Below are 16,637 nucleotides of genomic sequence, written 5' to 3' on the forward strand. Positions count from 1 at the left end.
CTATCGGAGACAACACCCGCCCACCCACAAGACGAAGGGCGAGGTGGGGATGCTGCCCCACACTCAAGGGGTTGACAAGGCTGTGTGTTCACCTCCGGTACGGCGTCCGCGCCGGAACTGCGTACATCCTTTGTGCAATTTGATTGGCTAGGGAGTAGCAAAAAAAGGGGATGGGCTCGAACTACCCATTGGCCCACTGGGTCTACACTCTGGTTGGAGGTAGGGGGAGAGAGAGCTACGGCGCGGAGGGCGGGCTTGCCACCTGCGGTAAGGATGGAGGCAACGGCGGGTGAGTGTGCGGTTAGTGGAGGTAGCGGGAAGAAGTCGTCCCGCATCTGCTGGTCGGAACTCTGGGTGGGTAGCGAATTGTTTTATTTGCAGTGAAAAGGAGACGCACGTGTACTTATGCGTGTATCGTCATCAAGTTACAAGTTTTCGTGTAACCGCAACGCTGCTCGGGAACGAGGAAAACAGGGAAACTCAGGAAAAGCACGTATGCCGTTTGTCAGTAAAAACACAATACTTCCCCGATTTATGCCATGGTTTTTTTGATTTGGTGATGCCGCAAGAAAACAGGAAGAAGTCGTTTAAATACGAGGTTATAAAAAGACACCAGAACATCACATACTTTTAAATTACTTTGGGGAGTTTTATTCTAGTTTTCTAAACCTTAATACTTGAAAAAGTAAAAGTTGTGTTGAACGGAATACCAGTGGATATAATCAGATTTGCTTAGATTAACTAAAATAGACTTTTATAATTAAGGGTTTGCCACATTATTTTTTGAAAGACTTCTAGTCTGGTACTTTGGGTTACTAAGCTCTTATATGGTGGATTCATCTGTCAGATTATAAGCATAACACTGGAGGGAAAAATATGAAAGGGCAGACTTGCTAAAAGGAAAGAATATCTTTTAGGTTGATTAGTTGTATTAAGAAGAGCTAGTTGCTATTTTAACTAGGGGAAGATGCAGATAAAAATAAAAAGGCCTAACCAGGTATACAGAAAAACAAGCTTGATTTCTCTGTGCCCAGAAGGATTCTCTAGGGTCAGTTACTTGTATCTTTCTAGAAAGATTCTTTACATATAAAGAGCTACAAACTTGTCCAGTGTATCAAATAATTGTGATCGGTTGGACTTAACGTTGGTTGGACTTACAGCTGAGTCTGAGCAGGACACGTTTCCCTCAAGGGGCTCCTCACTTCTGAGCGGAGAAACCGCCTCCAGCACAAACTCTCACCTGCAGTAGGAACTTGGTAGTTTGCTTAGGAGTTAAAGGTTCGGTGGTTAACCCCTGAGGATTGTTGTCTGAGAAGTCCTCCCTGTTACCAGAAGAGAGTGAGTGTCCTGTTTGATTCTTGGCTGAAATGCCCCATTCCCACGAGGAAGGAAACTGCATCCTCGTGATTAGGGGCTGACTGAACTGACTGGACTAGGACCCACATCTGGCATTTGTTTCCACCTGAGCCCTGCTCTCCATCTGAACGAAAGCGAAGTTGATTCCCAAATACCTTTTGATGTTAAAGCAGTTAAGCTTTTAAATTGCCACTGGGGTGACCTCAAGCCATGGTCTGGAGCTTCCTGTTTGCAGGCAGTCATCCTGTTTGGGGTTGTGTCCTTTCCTTGTCACCTTACAAGATGCCCCAGCCCCAGGTGCCGGAAGCATATTTAGGAAGGCCACTGGTGACAAGGAACTGCCACCAAAAGCCAGGGTAGGCACCCTCTGAGTTCTTGTTAGGGAGGCTTTGGAGGTGGGAGCCTTTGAACAGGTCCTTGAGGTGTGGTGGATCAGGAGGAAGACTGTTTCTGGGTTGATGGTTGAGCCCTGTCCGCGTGTGGGGAGGGTGGTGGGGAAAGCAGCTTGTTAGAGGTGCAGTGAGGTCCTCAGGGTGCTGAGGCCAGGACAAGGGGGTGTTGTAGAGGGGCTAAGGGTTGTATGAATACAGATGGTAACGCCTGCCTGCAGCAGGTATTGAGTTGGTAAATATTTATTTGGGGCTCACTGGTAGGAAGAGAGCTGAGTCAGAGTGGTTGGCTGCCAACTCTACAGAGTTGTGAGGCCCAGGGCCTGTGGGAGTCAGTAAAGGAGGCAGGGACACCCTGTGGCCGCCCTCGTGTACCTAGTGTTTCTTAAGGCACGGCTGGCAGCCAGGTGACACCAGCATTCACACGCACATATGATTGGTCCCCAGAGCTGCAAGGTCCCTCCTGAGAACTGGAGTCCAAGGCTGCCTTGAGTACCTCTGACCCCAGATGAGTGAGCGGGGCGCACTGTTTCCATTGAATCAGCAGGGAGCCGGCAGTCTTTGCCTCGCTGCAGTGCATGTATTAGAATGAGGAGCAGTTTGGGGCATTTCAGACAAGAGGGGGAGCAGCAGCATTGGAGGAGCCAGTGGGGCGGGTCTGGGCCTGCAGGGAGATGTTCCAGTGAAGGGGCAGGTCTCAGCACTGCCGTGGTCTCAGGACTCAGGACACAGGAGGAGGCGTGCCGTTACCCGGTGAGCGGGCGGTGAAAAGCATCCGTGTGAAGAGTCTCTTCTCTTATCCTCCTGAGCAGAGTCTGGAAACCTGGCTGGTGTCCAGCACATCATCCTAATCCTCTCTGGAAAGGGGGGGGTCGGGAAAAGCACCATCTCTGCGGAGCTGGCCCTGGCCCTGCGTCACATGGGCAAAAAGGTGAGCACCTCCCACCCTCAACCACAGTACCTGTCCCCTCCGAACCACTCCTGCCCCTTCCCCTGTGGGTGGACACACAGGGAAGCCAGCTGGTTTCTTCCTGCCTTGGGAGACCCCCACACACCAAGTGCACATCCTGGCTCCTTGCAGGTGGGGATCCTCGACGTGGACCTGTGTGGCCCCAGCATCCCCCGCATGCTCCAGGCGCAGGGCAGGGCCGTGCACCAGTGCGACAGTGGCTGGGTGCCTGTCTTTGTGGACCAGGAGCAGAGTGTCTCCCTCATGTCCGTGGGCTTCCTGCTCGAGAAGCCAGATGAGGCTGTGGTGTGGAGAGGCCCCAAGAAGAATGGTAATGTCCAGGCAGGGGACTGAGCTGTCAGCCTTCCGGCCTCCCTCAGTTGATCCCTCGATGTTCAATTAAAAAGCCGAGCAAGAGCCTGGGGCTGCTGGCTCCCCCCGCCACACAGGCCTCCCGCTGCTCACTTGACCAGTTAGGCACAGGCGTGGTATTTGTGTCCACGTGGCTGGTAAGGGCCAGGAGGGCAAGATAGCTCTGTGGCCATTCACAATAGAGTCCTCTCCCCCTCTGGTCTGCTCAGACCCGAGCCCAACCTGTGTGTGTTGGGTGCCAGGGGGTACCAAGGTTGGGCTCCTATGCCTCACCTGCTGGAGGTGTTAAGCCCCCTCCAGCTGGCACTGAGGCAGCAGGTGTATGCAATCTGGCACAGGGCAGGGGCTGCTCCACTCAACATCATTTCCTCTTGGGCTGTGAGGGGTCTACACAGGCGTCCCAAGAGGGTCACAGCTCCAGCTGGCCTTTACTGAGGCCTGAGCAGAAGTCCTGTGGGGTGGGGTGGCCACTGCTGAGAAGAAGGGGGTGGTAATTGGGGGCAGGAATGGGCGTGCTCGCTGCTTCCTCGTGCTCCCCGCTCTGGGTGAGGAGCGCCTGGAGCCCTCGTGCTCACTACGTCAGCAGAGGCGGCTCTGCACCAGAGGCGGCACCGGAGGCCAGGTGGAGACCGTTTTGAGACCTCTGTCCTGCCTGGGACTTTGCAGCTCTGATAAAGCAGTTTGTATCTGACGTGGCCTGGGGGCAGTTGGACTACCTGGTTGTGGACACGCCTCCGGGAACCTCTGACGAGCACATGGCTGCCTTGGACGCCCTTCGCCCCTATAGCCCTCTGGGGGCTGTTGTGGTCACTACACCCCAGGTACTGCAGGGCATTGTTCCGTGTTCTGTGCGCCACCTCCCCTAGGCAGGCATCTCTCCCTGCGCTTTATGCTCATCTGGGTGACTGTTCAGGATTCCCACTGGCTTGTCCTTGCTCTTTCCTGGTTGCAGGCAGTATCTGTGGGGGACGTGCGGCGGGAACTGACATTCTGTAGGAAGACAGGGTTGCGGGTGATTGGTGTTGTGGAGAACATGAGCGGCTTCGTCTGCCCACACTGCACAGTAAGTCGCGGCAAGTTGCGGGGCAGCCACCCGCAGGACGTGGGGGTGATGCTGGGGGAGAGGGTGCCGCGCCACACCTCCCCACCCTGCTCCCTGGGCCCGGACCCCACTCCCCGAGTGTGAAGAATCCTCAGGTGGACCCTGCGCCTCTGTCTTAGGAGTGCACCAACGTCTTCTCCAGGGGAGGCGGCGAGGAGCTGGCCAAACACGCTGGAGTCCCTTTCCTAGGTGAGAGGGTCAGGGCTGCCCCTTGGGCCCCTAGGTGGTCCCACCTGCCTGCGCCTCCTGCCCAAGAAGGGGAAAGATAAGGGCAGCCATGTCCACTCATCTTTCTCAGGTTGTGGGTATCAGTTCATCTCTAATGCCAGTCACTGCCGACCAACTGGAAAGAAACGGCCTCAGGGAAAGGCATCGCCCCCCAGGCTCTGAGTGGCAGTGGCTGATGCCTGCCGAGACCCCATTCAGAGCAGGAGAACAGCTCTGGCTCTGGCTCTGGGAGCGCCTCTGTGTGCGTGGCCACATGTTCCCAGTGCTCGCCTTGCACTCTCTGCAAGGGGGCAGGGTCCGAGGCGGCAGAACTGGGCCTGCTGGGTGGGCTGGTGGCTGTCCGGGTGGAAATTGAGCCTAAGAGCCTTTCCAGGCACCTCAGCCAGAGTGAGACCAACAGTGTCTGCTCTGGGCTAAAGCAGTGCTGACAGCAGCCCTCGGGCCGTGGGAGGTGTGTGGACGTGGCCTCCCAGGCTTCGCTGTTACCACCTCACCCCTTCCCTGGCCCCCTTTCCTCTCTTCACAGGCTCTGTGCCTTTGGACCCCGAGCTCACAAGATGCCTGGAGGAGGGCCGAGACTTCATCCAGGAGTTCCCTCAGAGCCCTGCCTTCCACGCCCTCTCTGCCATAGCCCAGAAGATTGTGAAGGAGACACCTGCCCAGCTTTCCTGACTGAGACATCTCTTCCTGGCGCCACTGTGGGGCTCAAGCTCACAAAGCAGGACCCTCTAGCCTGGGTCCTGGGCGTGGTTCCTGTGCGCACCTCTCCCTGACCAGGCACTTCAGCAGCAACTGGGCACCAGAGCTGCTGACAGTGAGTGGTTCTGCTGGGTTGGTCTGTGGCAGGCCCCAGGGGACAGCATGAGGTCCTAGTGCCTGCACTAGCTGTCTGGCTGCACTAGGCAGTTCTGGTGCCTGCACACTCTCTTTCATGTCATGGTACTCATGTGCCTCAGACAGGCCTCACCTGATACCCTAGTCTCCATGCTGTCCACAAAGCTTGTGGGTCTGGAGGCCGGCAGGGACTTTGTCACCCGCAGACACTGTCTTGCCAGTGGGGATGTGAGCGACCGTGATGGTAGTTGCGGAAGGGAACAGCACCCTGTACAGTGTTAGCTTCAGAGGTGCCTGTGATTAAATGTGTCCTGCCACCATGGTTACAGGTCTGATATTTCCAGGTCATTCCACTTGGGTCCTGCCTCTGCCTTAGCGTGTGGCCGTGCCCTAGAGCAGACGGGGCGCACCCTGAGTCCCGGGGCCGGGCCAGTAGCTCAGTTCTCAGCAGGCCTGTGCAGACTAGGGTGGGGATGTGTTCGAATGGAGTTTGCAGGGGAAACTGCTGTCAGAGAAACGTGCGCGCGGGGGCCTCGGCCAGCCGGTAGTGCTGACTGCTGCCCGCCCTCCACACCGCGGGGACCTGGGGGCAGAGTGAGCGGAAGAGGTGAGTGTGAAATGCAGTCAGTCCCAGGAGGGCAGGAGAGGAGACCGTTCTGGAAAGCAGAGGCCATGGCAGGAATGCCACTCTTTCCCAGGGAAGAAGGGCTGTCAGCAGAGAAGATGTAGTAGCTCTGGGGTGAGGGTGGCAGGGGGTCTGGGGAGGCATCTTAGGTAGTGTCCAGGAAGTGTCCTGGGGGTGTTGGGGCACTGAGGGAGGGCCCTGTGCCAGGGGAAGAAAGTAGGGGGAGAAGGAAGTGCCATTAAGGGCTCTGGCCAGGAGTAGGGGTCTAGACAGAGGACTGGCATGCACTCTGGCCCCGGGTGACATTAACCACTGAGCCGCTTGGAGCAGAGGCTCCCTGTGCCGTGCTCTGGCTTCCCGGGACTAGGTTGCCTCCCGGAACACTGCCTGAAGGGAGCCTGCGTGGGCGCACTCCGCTCCTCCGGCGGAGGCAGGCATCCGGGGGGACCCAGCGTGGGAGGGTGTGAAGGGAGTCCAAAGCTGAGGGAGGGGAGAAGGGGGTGCGGGCTGAGCTGGCGTCAGGAGGGGATCCCACAGGTACACAGGGTGACGCTCCACTCCCCTCTCCTGCTTTCACCCCTGTGGTCATAGGCAGGGTTTATAACATTGCTTTTAATGGATGACAGCTGGGGAGGGTTGGGCCCCCAACCCTCCTGATCTGGCCCCTCAGGGACCAGGTCAGCACCCACGGGTCCTGAGCCCATGCCGGCGAAACCCCTGGGCCTGTGTGTTCCCTGAGGAAGAGACCCCCAACAAGTGAGCAGTGTGGGCCCTGGGAGCTGAGGGGTGGGGCACCTGGCACCCACCAGGCTCTGGGGATGGTTGAGAGCTCGTGCTGGCTCCATGGTGGCATCTGGCCTGGACAAGACTTGGGTCAGCAGGAAGCAAAGTGGTCCTCGCCAACATCGCGTAGGTCAAGTCCCAAGAGGCTGGGCGGGCTGGCACAGGTGACGTTGTTGTAGGTGTACACAGGTGGCTGGCAGTCGTCCCCCTCTGGGACAGCCTGGACAAAACGGGGTACAATCGTGGGGTGTTGCAGGGCAAAGGCCCTCAGGGCCCGGAGAGGGCAGCCACAATGCCAGGGGTTGCCCTCCAGCCACAGGCGCTCCAGGCCAGGGGCCTGTGGCACGAAGGTCCGCAGGGAGTTGTTTCTGAGGCTTAGGTAGCGCAGCCGCCCCAGTGGCGAGAGGATGCTCTCCGGCAGGGCCTCCAGATGATTGTACGAGATGTCTAGCCAGAAGGTACGCTGCAGGGGCCTCAGGACTTCTGCGGACAGCGCCGACAGCTGGTTGTGGGACAGGAGCAGGTATTCCAGCTTGCCAAGGCCCTGGAAGAGCTGACCAGGCAGCTGCGTGAGCTGGTTGGAAGTGAGGTCCAGTTCCAGGAGCTCGGGGAGCCCCCACAGGCTCTGCTCCTCAATGGCTGTGATGCCATTGTCCTTGAGGAAGAGCCGGCGCAGCCCCGAGAGGCCAGTGAAGGTGTGCTGGCGAATGCGGCCCAGGCAGCTGCCCTCCAGGTGCAGGCTGTGCAGCTTGGCCAGGCCCTGGAACAATCTCACTGGGAGGTTCCGTAGACAGTTGCCAGAGAGGTTCATGACAGCCACATTCAAGAGGCCGAGGAAGGCCCCGGCCTTGACCTCCTGGATCTGGTTGTGGTTGAGTGTGAGCACCTCCAGCTGGCCCAAGCCCTCAAAGGCCTTGTCTGGCAGCTGCCGGAGGCGGTTGTGGCCCAGCCGCAGCTCCTCCAGGAAGTGCAGGTCCTTGAAGGTCCGAGGCCGCAGGCTGGTGATGGCATTGTGTGACAGGCGCAGGACGTGTAGGCCCAGCAGGCCTGGGAAAGTGTCCTCCAGGAGGCCACCTACACGGTTATGTGACAGGTCCAGCCAGCGCAGTGCTTTCAGGCCCAGGAAGGCGCCTGGGGCCACAGCAGCAATGAGGTTGTGGTTCAGGTAGAGCTTCTGGAGCTTGGGCAGTTTGACAAAGATGTTGGCCTTGATGCTTCGCAAAGCATTCCTGCTCAAGTCCAGCTCTCGGAGCTCGCCGAGGCCGCAGAAGAGTGGGGGTTGCAGGTAAGCCAGCTTGTTGCCTGCGAGTACCAGCTCACGCAGGTTGGCCAGGCCCTGGAACACGGTGTCAGGAAGCACAGCCAGGCTGTTCCAGCCCAGATTGAGGTTCCAGAGATTGGCTAGGCCTTGGAAGAGGCCCTCATCCACCCTGCTGAGGAGGTTGTTGTTGAGGCCGAGGGAGGCGAGACCTGGTGTGTGCAGGAAGGTGCCGGCTGCGAGGCTGCGCAGCTGGTTCCGCTCCAGGTGCAGGTGGTACAGGTTCTTTAGGCCCAGCAGCGCCTTTGACTCCAGGCTGGCCAGCCCGCTGCCCTGCAGATTGAGGAAGCCCAGGCCAGAGAAGTTCTGGAAGGCTGCCTCAGCGATAGAGGAAAAGTTATTGCCATCCAGCCACAGGGCCCTGGTGCCATCTGGGATGCCGTCAGGCAGCTGTGTGAGGTTCCGGGAGCTGCAGAAGACGCTGAGCTCCTCCGTGAAGTCATCGTGGCCGCAGGTGCAGACGACCGGGCACTGCAGGCCCTCGGTGTCCCCTGGTGCTCCTTGCTCCACTCCCTCCAGGCCCCGGGGGCCTAGTGCTGCCCAGGAGACCAGCAACACCACCAGGGCCAGGCCTCCTGCAGGGAGAGGAGCTTGGGGAGAGGCGGCACTGAGGGGCTCAGGATGCGAACCCCAGGGTGAGTGAGGCATAGAAACTTACGGGCCTCGGGCTGTACGTGTGGGCCGCCATTTAACCTAAACACCCAGACCCCGGCAAGGCACTGTAAAGGCACTGCTGATCGGATGAGGGAAAAGTGAGTGAGGTATTCGGTCGCCCCACTTAAATCAGAAGCAGAAAGTGGGCAGGTCAACTGGGATGTTCTCCAGCTCAAAACAATCACAGGGTTAACAGGGCAATGACAACTGTCCCAGAATAAACTGAGGACTGGTCACCTGGCAATTAGGCTATGTGTCCATTTGTGTCCCAAAGTGGGGCAGTCAAGCTGGGCCAGGCTGCCATCTGGGCCCAAAGGAAGCCATGATCAAGAGAATATTCTGGAGCTGGCCCCGGGTGGGTATGCACTTGTTTCCTTTGGAGGCTGGACAGACACGTTCAGCCTGCAACCTGGTAGGTACTTGACCCAGCACTGTCGTAGGGAGAGGAACAGGGTGCAGGCCTTGGTGGCAGACAGGGACCCAAGACTGTCTCCTCACCAGGGTCAGGTTTCGTCTGGACAAAGGGCACCAAGCTCCCCAGCAACGATGCCCCAGAAGCACTGCTGGGCTCAGGGCCGTCCCCCCCACTGGCCCATCCCTGCCCTTGGGGAGCTCGGGGTGGGACAGAGGCAGCACCGGAGAGTGCCCTGTATGCAGCTGGATGGGGCTGGGCCCCAAGATGGGACAGGATGGCAGTGGCTTGGCTTCCAAGTGGCTGAGAGGGCAGCAGGCCCTAGCCCAGCAGAGGACCCCCCCCCTGCCTCCCTTGTGCCGCTGTCCTGGGCCCCTAGGCAGGGAGAGGAAAAGGAGACCCTCTGGGACCAGGTGCAGCTGCACTCTCCAACACCCCTGCAGCCCCATTCCCCCCATGGGCTCCCCAAAGTTCAGGCCTTCCCAGAGCTGAGCCTTCCCTGGGGGCTGCAGAGCCCCAGTGGGCTTGGGGACACAGGGAGCCTCACCTTTCCTCAGGGCCATCCCGCATGCAAAATAGGCAGCAGGTCTGCTGGGGGCTGGCTCTTCCTGCCCTCTGGATCTCCCCACCTCCAGGGCGGCCAGCACCCTGTCATAGGCCAACCCATCCCCACTACCCTGAGCTCCATTAACCCCCTCCTGTCTGGCGGCCAAGTGCCCTGGGAGTAGATGGCAGAGGGGTGAGACTGGGAGCTGCATCCGCCCTGAATCCACCCTCAGGGTCCAAGGAGGGCCGTGGTGCAGCTCTGAGAACCAGCAGGGCTCTGTCCTGTCGGCACCGCCTCCTTCCAGCCCAGGCCAGCAGAGTCGGGCCAGTGGGGTCGGAGAGGGGTTGGGGCTGGGGGCGCCCCTCGGAGCAACCTGTGAGGGGTTGGTGCTTGGCTAGGTTTGGGGAATCCAGGAAAGGAGGCCCCCGTGCTCAGCTTCCCTGCCCATGGATGGACTTCCTCGGGCAGCTCCTGGGGCCCCTGCACTGAGCAGATGGCAGTTTGAGGGTTAAGCAGGAGCCACCACGTTTCCCAGTGGACCTGCCCACCTGCCCTGGCATGCTGCTCACCCCCTTCCCATTTCCTAACAGCCTGGGTGGAGTCGCCCAGCCCAGCCTTGGCTTTTTCTGTGACCTCAGGGTCAGCTGGTGTCTGGTCACTGCCCCTCCCCTGCTCTCAAAAAAAAACCACCTGGCAGAGCCCAGCCGTCTTGTGTTTACTTTCAACAGGCAGGCGCCGCTTTCCCTGGAAGAGAATGGGGGGTGGCCTGGCCTTGGGACCAGCCTCCGCCCTTTGGGAGCCCCCATGCTGTCCTGTAAGGCTCCTGTAGGGACACAACCACCCCATTCTGTACATAGGCTGCTGGGATGTGTGCCCAGTGCCTGGCCTGAGGTCAGCCCAGGGTCAGAAAGTAGAAGGGGACAGCTGGCAAGGAGGGCTGTGGGAGCCCAGGGAGCCCCACCCCGCCCTTATTCGCCAGCCTCCGTCTCTGTCCTTCCTGCTCAAACCAGGTACAATCTGGCCCTCAAGCCGTCCCTTCCCTCCTCTATGGGGGACCCTTCCTCTGGCTTTCAGCTGCATCTACCCACCAGAGTCCCTCCTCTGCCCCTGCTGGTGGGCCTGCGTTTGGAGGGGACTAGAGAAGGCACAGCTGAGTCGGGAGAGCAAGTTTCACTGAAGTTTAGGGGACTCAAATGGAACAGGTCTGCGTCCAACTGGATGGACAGCAGGCAGAGGAGGGGGTGAGGCAGGCAGGAGCTCTTGGAGCAGACCCCCGTGGAGTCTGAAAGCTCTGCCTGGCCCCTGGGTTGGCTACTTACAGGGCCCAGGGGCTGGCACCCTCCCCCTGCCCCTCCCCTGCCTCATCAGAGGTAGGATATGGGGAGGCAGCTTTATCTCCCTCCCTTTATTGAGCTTTGATATTTTTCCAGGTCGGTTCTCAGCTTCTGAGAAATTATAGATCTGCCAGGGAGAAAGTCCACACCCCGAAATTTACAGAGTAAATACACATTTACACAGTAGAAAGTGCAGATTCAGCAGGAGTTCTGGGGCCAGTGGGGCCCCTTCTGGAAAGTTCCCCTTGTGGATGGCCCTCTGTGCTGGAGAATGTGGCTAGAGCAGGGTGTCTGCAGGTCAGCACGGAAAGGAGGGTTGGTGGAGGGTTGCTGAGCGTGAGGGTTGGGACAGGAAATTCCTGTGACTCCCGATCAAGCTTGTGTGTCTGAGAAACCCTTACAGGATCTTACCACTTGGGTGGGGCAGTAAAATCTCTGGGTTCTGCAGTAACATCAGTGCTCAATGTTCTGAAGAGAACTGCCACCTCTGCCTGGCCGGCTCTGGTGCCAGCTCTGGTCCCTGCTCCCCCGTAGTGAGCTGGCTGGTCACTGCCCAGCCTCTTTCTAGTTGACCAGCTGAGGGTCTCCCCGAGGAGCCGCGTTTGTTTCTGACCTTCCTGTAAATGGTGGCACACAGAAGCGCTGGGTCTGGCTGCTTGTCGGATACCAGTGTGGGGTCTGTGAGATGAGCCAGGTGGAGCTAGAACCGGCTGTCCCTGTGTCCTTCAGGTCACGGGACGCACTGACCCACCTGCCCAGGGACAGCGGGGCGTTTCCTAGGTGCTGCTTGGGGCTCTCGGGCCCGTGTCTCCTGGGGGACAGACACTTCTGTTGGTGCTGAAGGGGTGCGTCTTAGCAGGCGAGGGAACCCTCCCTGGGTAGTTAGGGGGCCACGCCCTCCTGGGGCCCCAGGGGCTCCTGACAGCACATGCCCCTCTGTCCGCCCTTCTCCTGGAGGGGTGGGGACAGCGGGTTTCATCGCTGCGTCTTCTCTGTCCCCAGTTGGATGGCAGCTCCTCAGAGGCTCCCTGGCTGGTGCGCCGTCCCGTCCTGTGAAGTTTCAGTCTCTGCCCATTTTCTGCCTGGTTATCTGTCAAGTCTGATTTGTAAGCCGTTTGTCAGGGGTGGGAGGCCCATCCTTTCTGCTCTGTAGTTTGCCTCACTGTGCTCTTTATCTCGGTTGCAGCAAGAGTTCTTAATGTAGTATCATAAAATATCCCTTAAATGTTCATATTGAACTTGACTTCTCAGATACCATGTTGGCCAAAAAGTTGGTTTAGTTTTTTCCATCCAATGGCCCTAGTAGCACTTAGTTGTCTTTAAGTTCACTCAGAAAGTTTGTTAGATTGCATTGTGTCAGCACGCATTTTTAAAGGACTTATCAGAATTGGTGAATTTTTATGCAGCCATTTTAATATTGAAGATGGGAGAAGATACACAACATTTTTGGCATATTGTACTTTGTTATTTCAAGAAAGGTAAAAACGCAACTGAAACAAAAAGAGATTTGCATAGTGTATGGAGAAGATGCTGTGACTGACCAAACGCCTCAAAAGTGGGTTGTGAAGTTTCTTGGTACTCTTGGCATTTTGGCCAAATAATTCTTTGCTGTGCACTGTCTTATGCCTTGGAAGATGTTTAGCAGCGCCCCTGGCCTCTGTCTACTAGAAACCAATAGAAGGAGACAGCCGGCACACTCAAAATATCCAAATCAATAAAGGTATTGCTGAAAATGAAAAATGTCTCTCTCATTTTATGGAAAAAAACTAAACAGACTTTTTGGCCAACCCAATACCAACAATAAAGATGGAGAAAAGCAGCCTGGCTGGTGTGGCTCAGTGGATTGAGTGCCAGCCTGTGAAACCGAAACATCGCTGGTTTGATTCTCAGTTGGGGCACACGCCTGGGCTGCAGGCCAGGTCACCAGAGGCACACAAGGCGCAACCACACATTGATGTTTCCCTCTCTTTCTTCCTCCCTTCCTCTCTGTAAAAATAAATAAAATCTTTAAAAAAGAGAAAGAGAAAGAAGCATCAACCCGCTGCTCCCCCATCCATGCATTTATTGGTTGATTCCTTGTATATGTACCAACCAGGGATTGAACCCTCAGCCCTGATGATGTTCCAACTGAGTACTTGGCCAGGGCTCTTTTGCCCATTTTTAAAGATTTTACCTATTTTTAGAGACAGCGGCAAGGAGGAAGAAAGAGGGGGGAGAAATATGGGTGTGCGAGATACACATAGATCGGTTGCCTCTCACACCCCGCCCCCCGCCCCCAACAGGCACCAGGCCCGAAACCCAGGCATGTGCCCTAACTGGGAACTGAACTGTGACCTTTTGGTTTGCAGGCCAGCAGTCAATCCACAGAGCCACACCTCCAGCCAGGGCTCCTTAGCCTATTTTTTAAAAGGTTTTATTTATTTACTTTTAGAGGGAAAGGGAGAGAGAAAGAGAGGGAGAGAAACATCGTGTGTGAGAGATACATCCATCATTTGCCTCTCGCATGCCCTCAACTGGGGACCTGGCCTACAACCCAGGCATGTGCCCTGGCTGGGAACTGAACCAGGGACCCTTTGGTTCACAGGCTGGTGCTCAATGCACTGAGCCACACCAGCCAGGACTCTTTAGCCCATTTTTTAAATTGAATTGTCTTCTTATTGAGTTCTGAGACTTCATATATAATGGATACAAGACTTTATATGTACGTATGTATTTTATTTTGGATTATCAGATATAACATTTTTTATATTTTTCCCAGTTTATGATTTGTCTCATTTTTTAAATGCTGTCTTTTTAAAAAAGATTTTATTTATTTACTTTTAGAGAGAGGGGAAGAGAGGGAGAGAAACAGCAATGTGCCAGAGATACATTGACTGGTTGCCTCTCACACACCCCCAACTGGGGACCTGGCCTGCAACCCAGGCGGGTGCCTGACCTGGAATCAAACCAGCGACCCTTTGGCTTTCAGGCTGGCACTCAGTCCACTGAGCCACACCAGCCAGCATGAAATCCTGTCTTTTGAAGTGTAAGTTTTTTAATTTTAATGAAGTCAAATTTACCATTTTTTTGTCCTTTATTGGCTCACACTTTTGGTGTTGTGTCTTATGAACAATACCTAACCCAAGATCACAAAAAAATGTTTCCTGTTTCTCTCTAAAAGCCTGATTACTTTTAGATTTTACATTTAGGTCTATCTGTGATCCATTTCGAGTATATAACTCAAAATGGATCATCGTTATATCTACATATATAACTATGTATAGTGTGTTACATGTAACTATATAGTTATATGTATATGTAACTATATGTATAGTAAGTTAAAAATTTTTTTCTTACCCTCACTCAAGGGCATTTTTCCATTGCTTTTAGAGAGAGAGGAAGAGAGAGAAACAGCGCTGTGAGAAACATTGATTGTTAGACTCTGGCCGGCGCCCCAGCCAGGGATGGAGCCTGCAGTCCAGGCATGTGCCTGGACTGGGAACTGAACCCTCAACCTTTCGGTTACAAAACGCCACTGAGCCATGCCAGCCAAGGCTACAGTAAGTTTTGAAATCAGGCTGTGTAAGTCCTCTTACTTTGCTCTTTTTCAAAATTGTTTTGGCTCTTCTAGGTCCTTTGTATTTCCCTATAACTTTTAGGATCAGCTTGCTGCTTTCTCCCAAAATCCTGCTGGGATTTTGATAGGAATTGCATTGGATCTATACATCAATTTGGGGAGAAGTAACACTTTTTAAAGCTACTTTTTTATTGTATAATCTTTATTATATTTTTCCATTGCTATTTAGTCTCCTTACATACCCTCCCCCAAGCAGGACACATGGACACTGTTGTCTGTGTCCATGAGTCCTTTTTCCTTTTTGCTCAATAACCTCCCCCCCAATAGCTGTCATCTGCTCTCCATCTATGAGTCTGTTTTGTATTTCAGTTCAGTTTGTTCATTAGATTCCACATATGAATGTAATCATATGGTGTTTGTCTTTCTCTGACTGGCTTATTTCACTTAGCATAATGTTCTCCCAGTCCATCTATACTGTTGCAAAGGATAAAATTTTCATCTTTTTTATGGCTGAGTAGTATTCCATTGTGTAAATGTCCCATAGTCTTTTTTTTAAATATTTATTTATTTATTTATCTTTAGAGGAGAAGGAGAGAGGGAGAGAAACATCAATGTATGGTTGCCCCTAGTGCGTCCCCTGCTGGGAACAGGCCCGCAGGGAACTGGCTTGCAACCCAGGCACGTGCCCTGACTGGGAATTGAACCGCAACCCTCTGGTTCACAGGCCTGCGCTCAATCCACTGAGCTATACCAGCCAGGGCTCCCATAGTCTTTTTATCCACTCATCTGTTGATGGACACGGGCTGCTTTCATATCTTGGCAATTGTAAATAATGCTGCAGTGAACATAGGGGTGCTTTTTTTTTACTTCTTTAAAAAAAATTTTTAAAAATAAAAATGTTATTTTCAGAGAATGGAAGGGAAGGGAAAAAGGGAGAGAAAAGGAGAGGGAGAGAAACATTGACTGGTTGCCTCTCCTACACACCTCGATGGGGGACTGAACCCTGTCTGCCCTGACTGGGAACTGAATCCGTGAACATTTGCTTTGCAGGATGACGCCCAACCAACTGAGCCACACTGGTCAGGGCAAGTGATGTATTTTTTTTGGAATTTGTCCCTTTCCTAAGTTATCTAGTTTATTGGTATAGAGTTTTCCTACTACAGATGTTCCTTAACATTGTAGTAATCCTGATAAACCCAAGGAAGTTGAACACACTTAATACACCTAACCTACCGCACAGCATAGCTTAGCCCGGCCTACCTTTACTGTGCTCGGAACACCTGCATTAGCCTGCAGTTGAGCAAAATCAGCGAACACAAGGCCTATTTTATAAACAAAGCATTGACCATCTCATGTCATTTGTTATGTGCATCGTTTTTGCACAGTGTTAAGTCACATCACTATCCAGTCCAGCCCTCTCTGCGCTCCTCTGCAGGGTCGTTAGTGACGTGCTCTTCTTCAACCATCGTTTGGACGAATTTGTGCCATCTCTTACTTTCTTGGTCAGTATAACTAAGGATGTGTCGATTTTGTTGATCTTTTCAAAGAACTAGATTTTTCTGTTTTTGTTTGCTTTCTATTCCATTCAGTCCCTCTCTGATTATTATTTCTTCTGACTCCTTTGGGTTTCATTTGGTCTTCTGTCTCCTAGTTTCTTAAGGTTGACACCGAGGTTTTTTTTTCTTTGAAGCCTTTCTCTTTTCTCATACAGTTGTTAAAAGCAAATAAATGTTCCTATAGCACCGCGTGAGACACATCCACAACTTTTGATACGGCGCGGTTTCATTTTTCCTCTTATTTGACCCACCTGCTATTTAGGAATGTGTTATTGAACATCCCAACATCGGGGCACATTGCTGGACTTCGTTCTGTTGTGGTTATCTAATCCCACTGGGATCAGAGAACATATTGTATGTAATTTCAGTCTCTTAATGTCTATGGTGACTTATTTTGTGGCTTAAGATATGGTCTATCCTGGAAGACGTTTCAGAGCTACCTGAAGAGAATGTCGGTGGAATGTTCTATAAATGAGTAGATTCACTTGAGTGATAATATTCCATCTTCTTTATTTTTGCTGATGTTTTGTCTAGTTGTCCTAGAATCTTCATTTATCATTGCTCAGTTACCTAGTTTTCTTTTTGGTTTCTAAGATTCTTTTTCTTCATCAACTGCTCCACC

The 16,637-nt window shown here is 54.0% G+C and overlaps 2 protein-coding genes across 3 annotated transcripts; one reads left to right on the forward strand and one right to left on the reverse strand.

Moving 5' to 3' along the window:
- The first annotated feature begins 8 nt into the window (after positions 1-8).
- Positions 9-5,153, forward strand: NUBP2 (NUBP iron-sulfur cluster assembly factor 2, cytosolic). Of its 2 annotated transcripts, none has more exons than XM_037157140.2 (7): positions 9-267; positions 2,558-2,676; positions 2,827-3,025; positions 3,733-3,887; positions 4,019-4,129; positions 4,288-4,357; positions 4,923-5,153. In XM_037157140.2, exons 1-7 carry the CDS (start codon positions 171-173, stop codon positions 5,066-5,068), a joined length of 897 nt encoding a protein of 298 aa, XP_037013035.2. In that variant the 5' UTR covers positions 9-170; the 3' UTR covers positions 5,069-5,153. The 2 variants fall into 2 exon arrangements, with proteins under 2 accessions (XP_037013035.2, XP_037013036.2); XM_037157141.2 differs by having other exon boundaries at positions 183-289.
- A 1,299-nt stretch (positions 5,154-6,452) lies between these two features.
- IGFALS (insulin like growth factor binding protein acid labile subunit) lies at positions 6,453-9,659 on the reverse strand. Its single transcript, XM_037157135.2, has 2 exons — positions 9,570-9,659; positions 6,453-8,531 (listed from the first exon to the last, which is right to left on the reverse strand). Exons 1-2 carry the CDS (start codon positions 9,583-9,585, stop codon positions 6,730-6,732), a joined length of 1,818 nt encoding a protein of 605 aa, XP_037013030.2. The 5' UTR covers positions 9,586-9,659; the 3' UTR covers positions 6,453-6,729.
- Between the last annotated feature and the right edge of the window lie 6,978 nt (positions 9,660-16,637).

The sequence above is a fragment of the Artibeus jamaicensis genome, unplaced genomic scaffold (assembly GCF_021234435.1).
Source record: "Artibeus jamaicensis isolate MK-2021 breed Jamaican fruit bat unplaced genomic scaffold, CSHL_Jam_final contig_700, whole genome shotgun sequence".
NCBI lineage: Eukaryota > Metazoa > Chordata > Mammalia > Chiroptera > Phyllostomidae > Artibeus > Artibeus jamaicensis.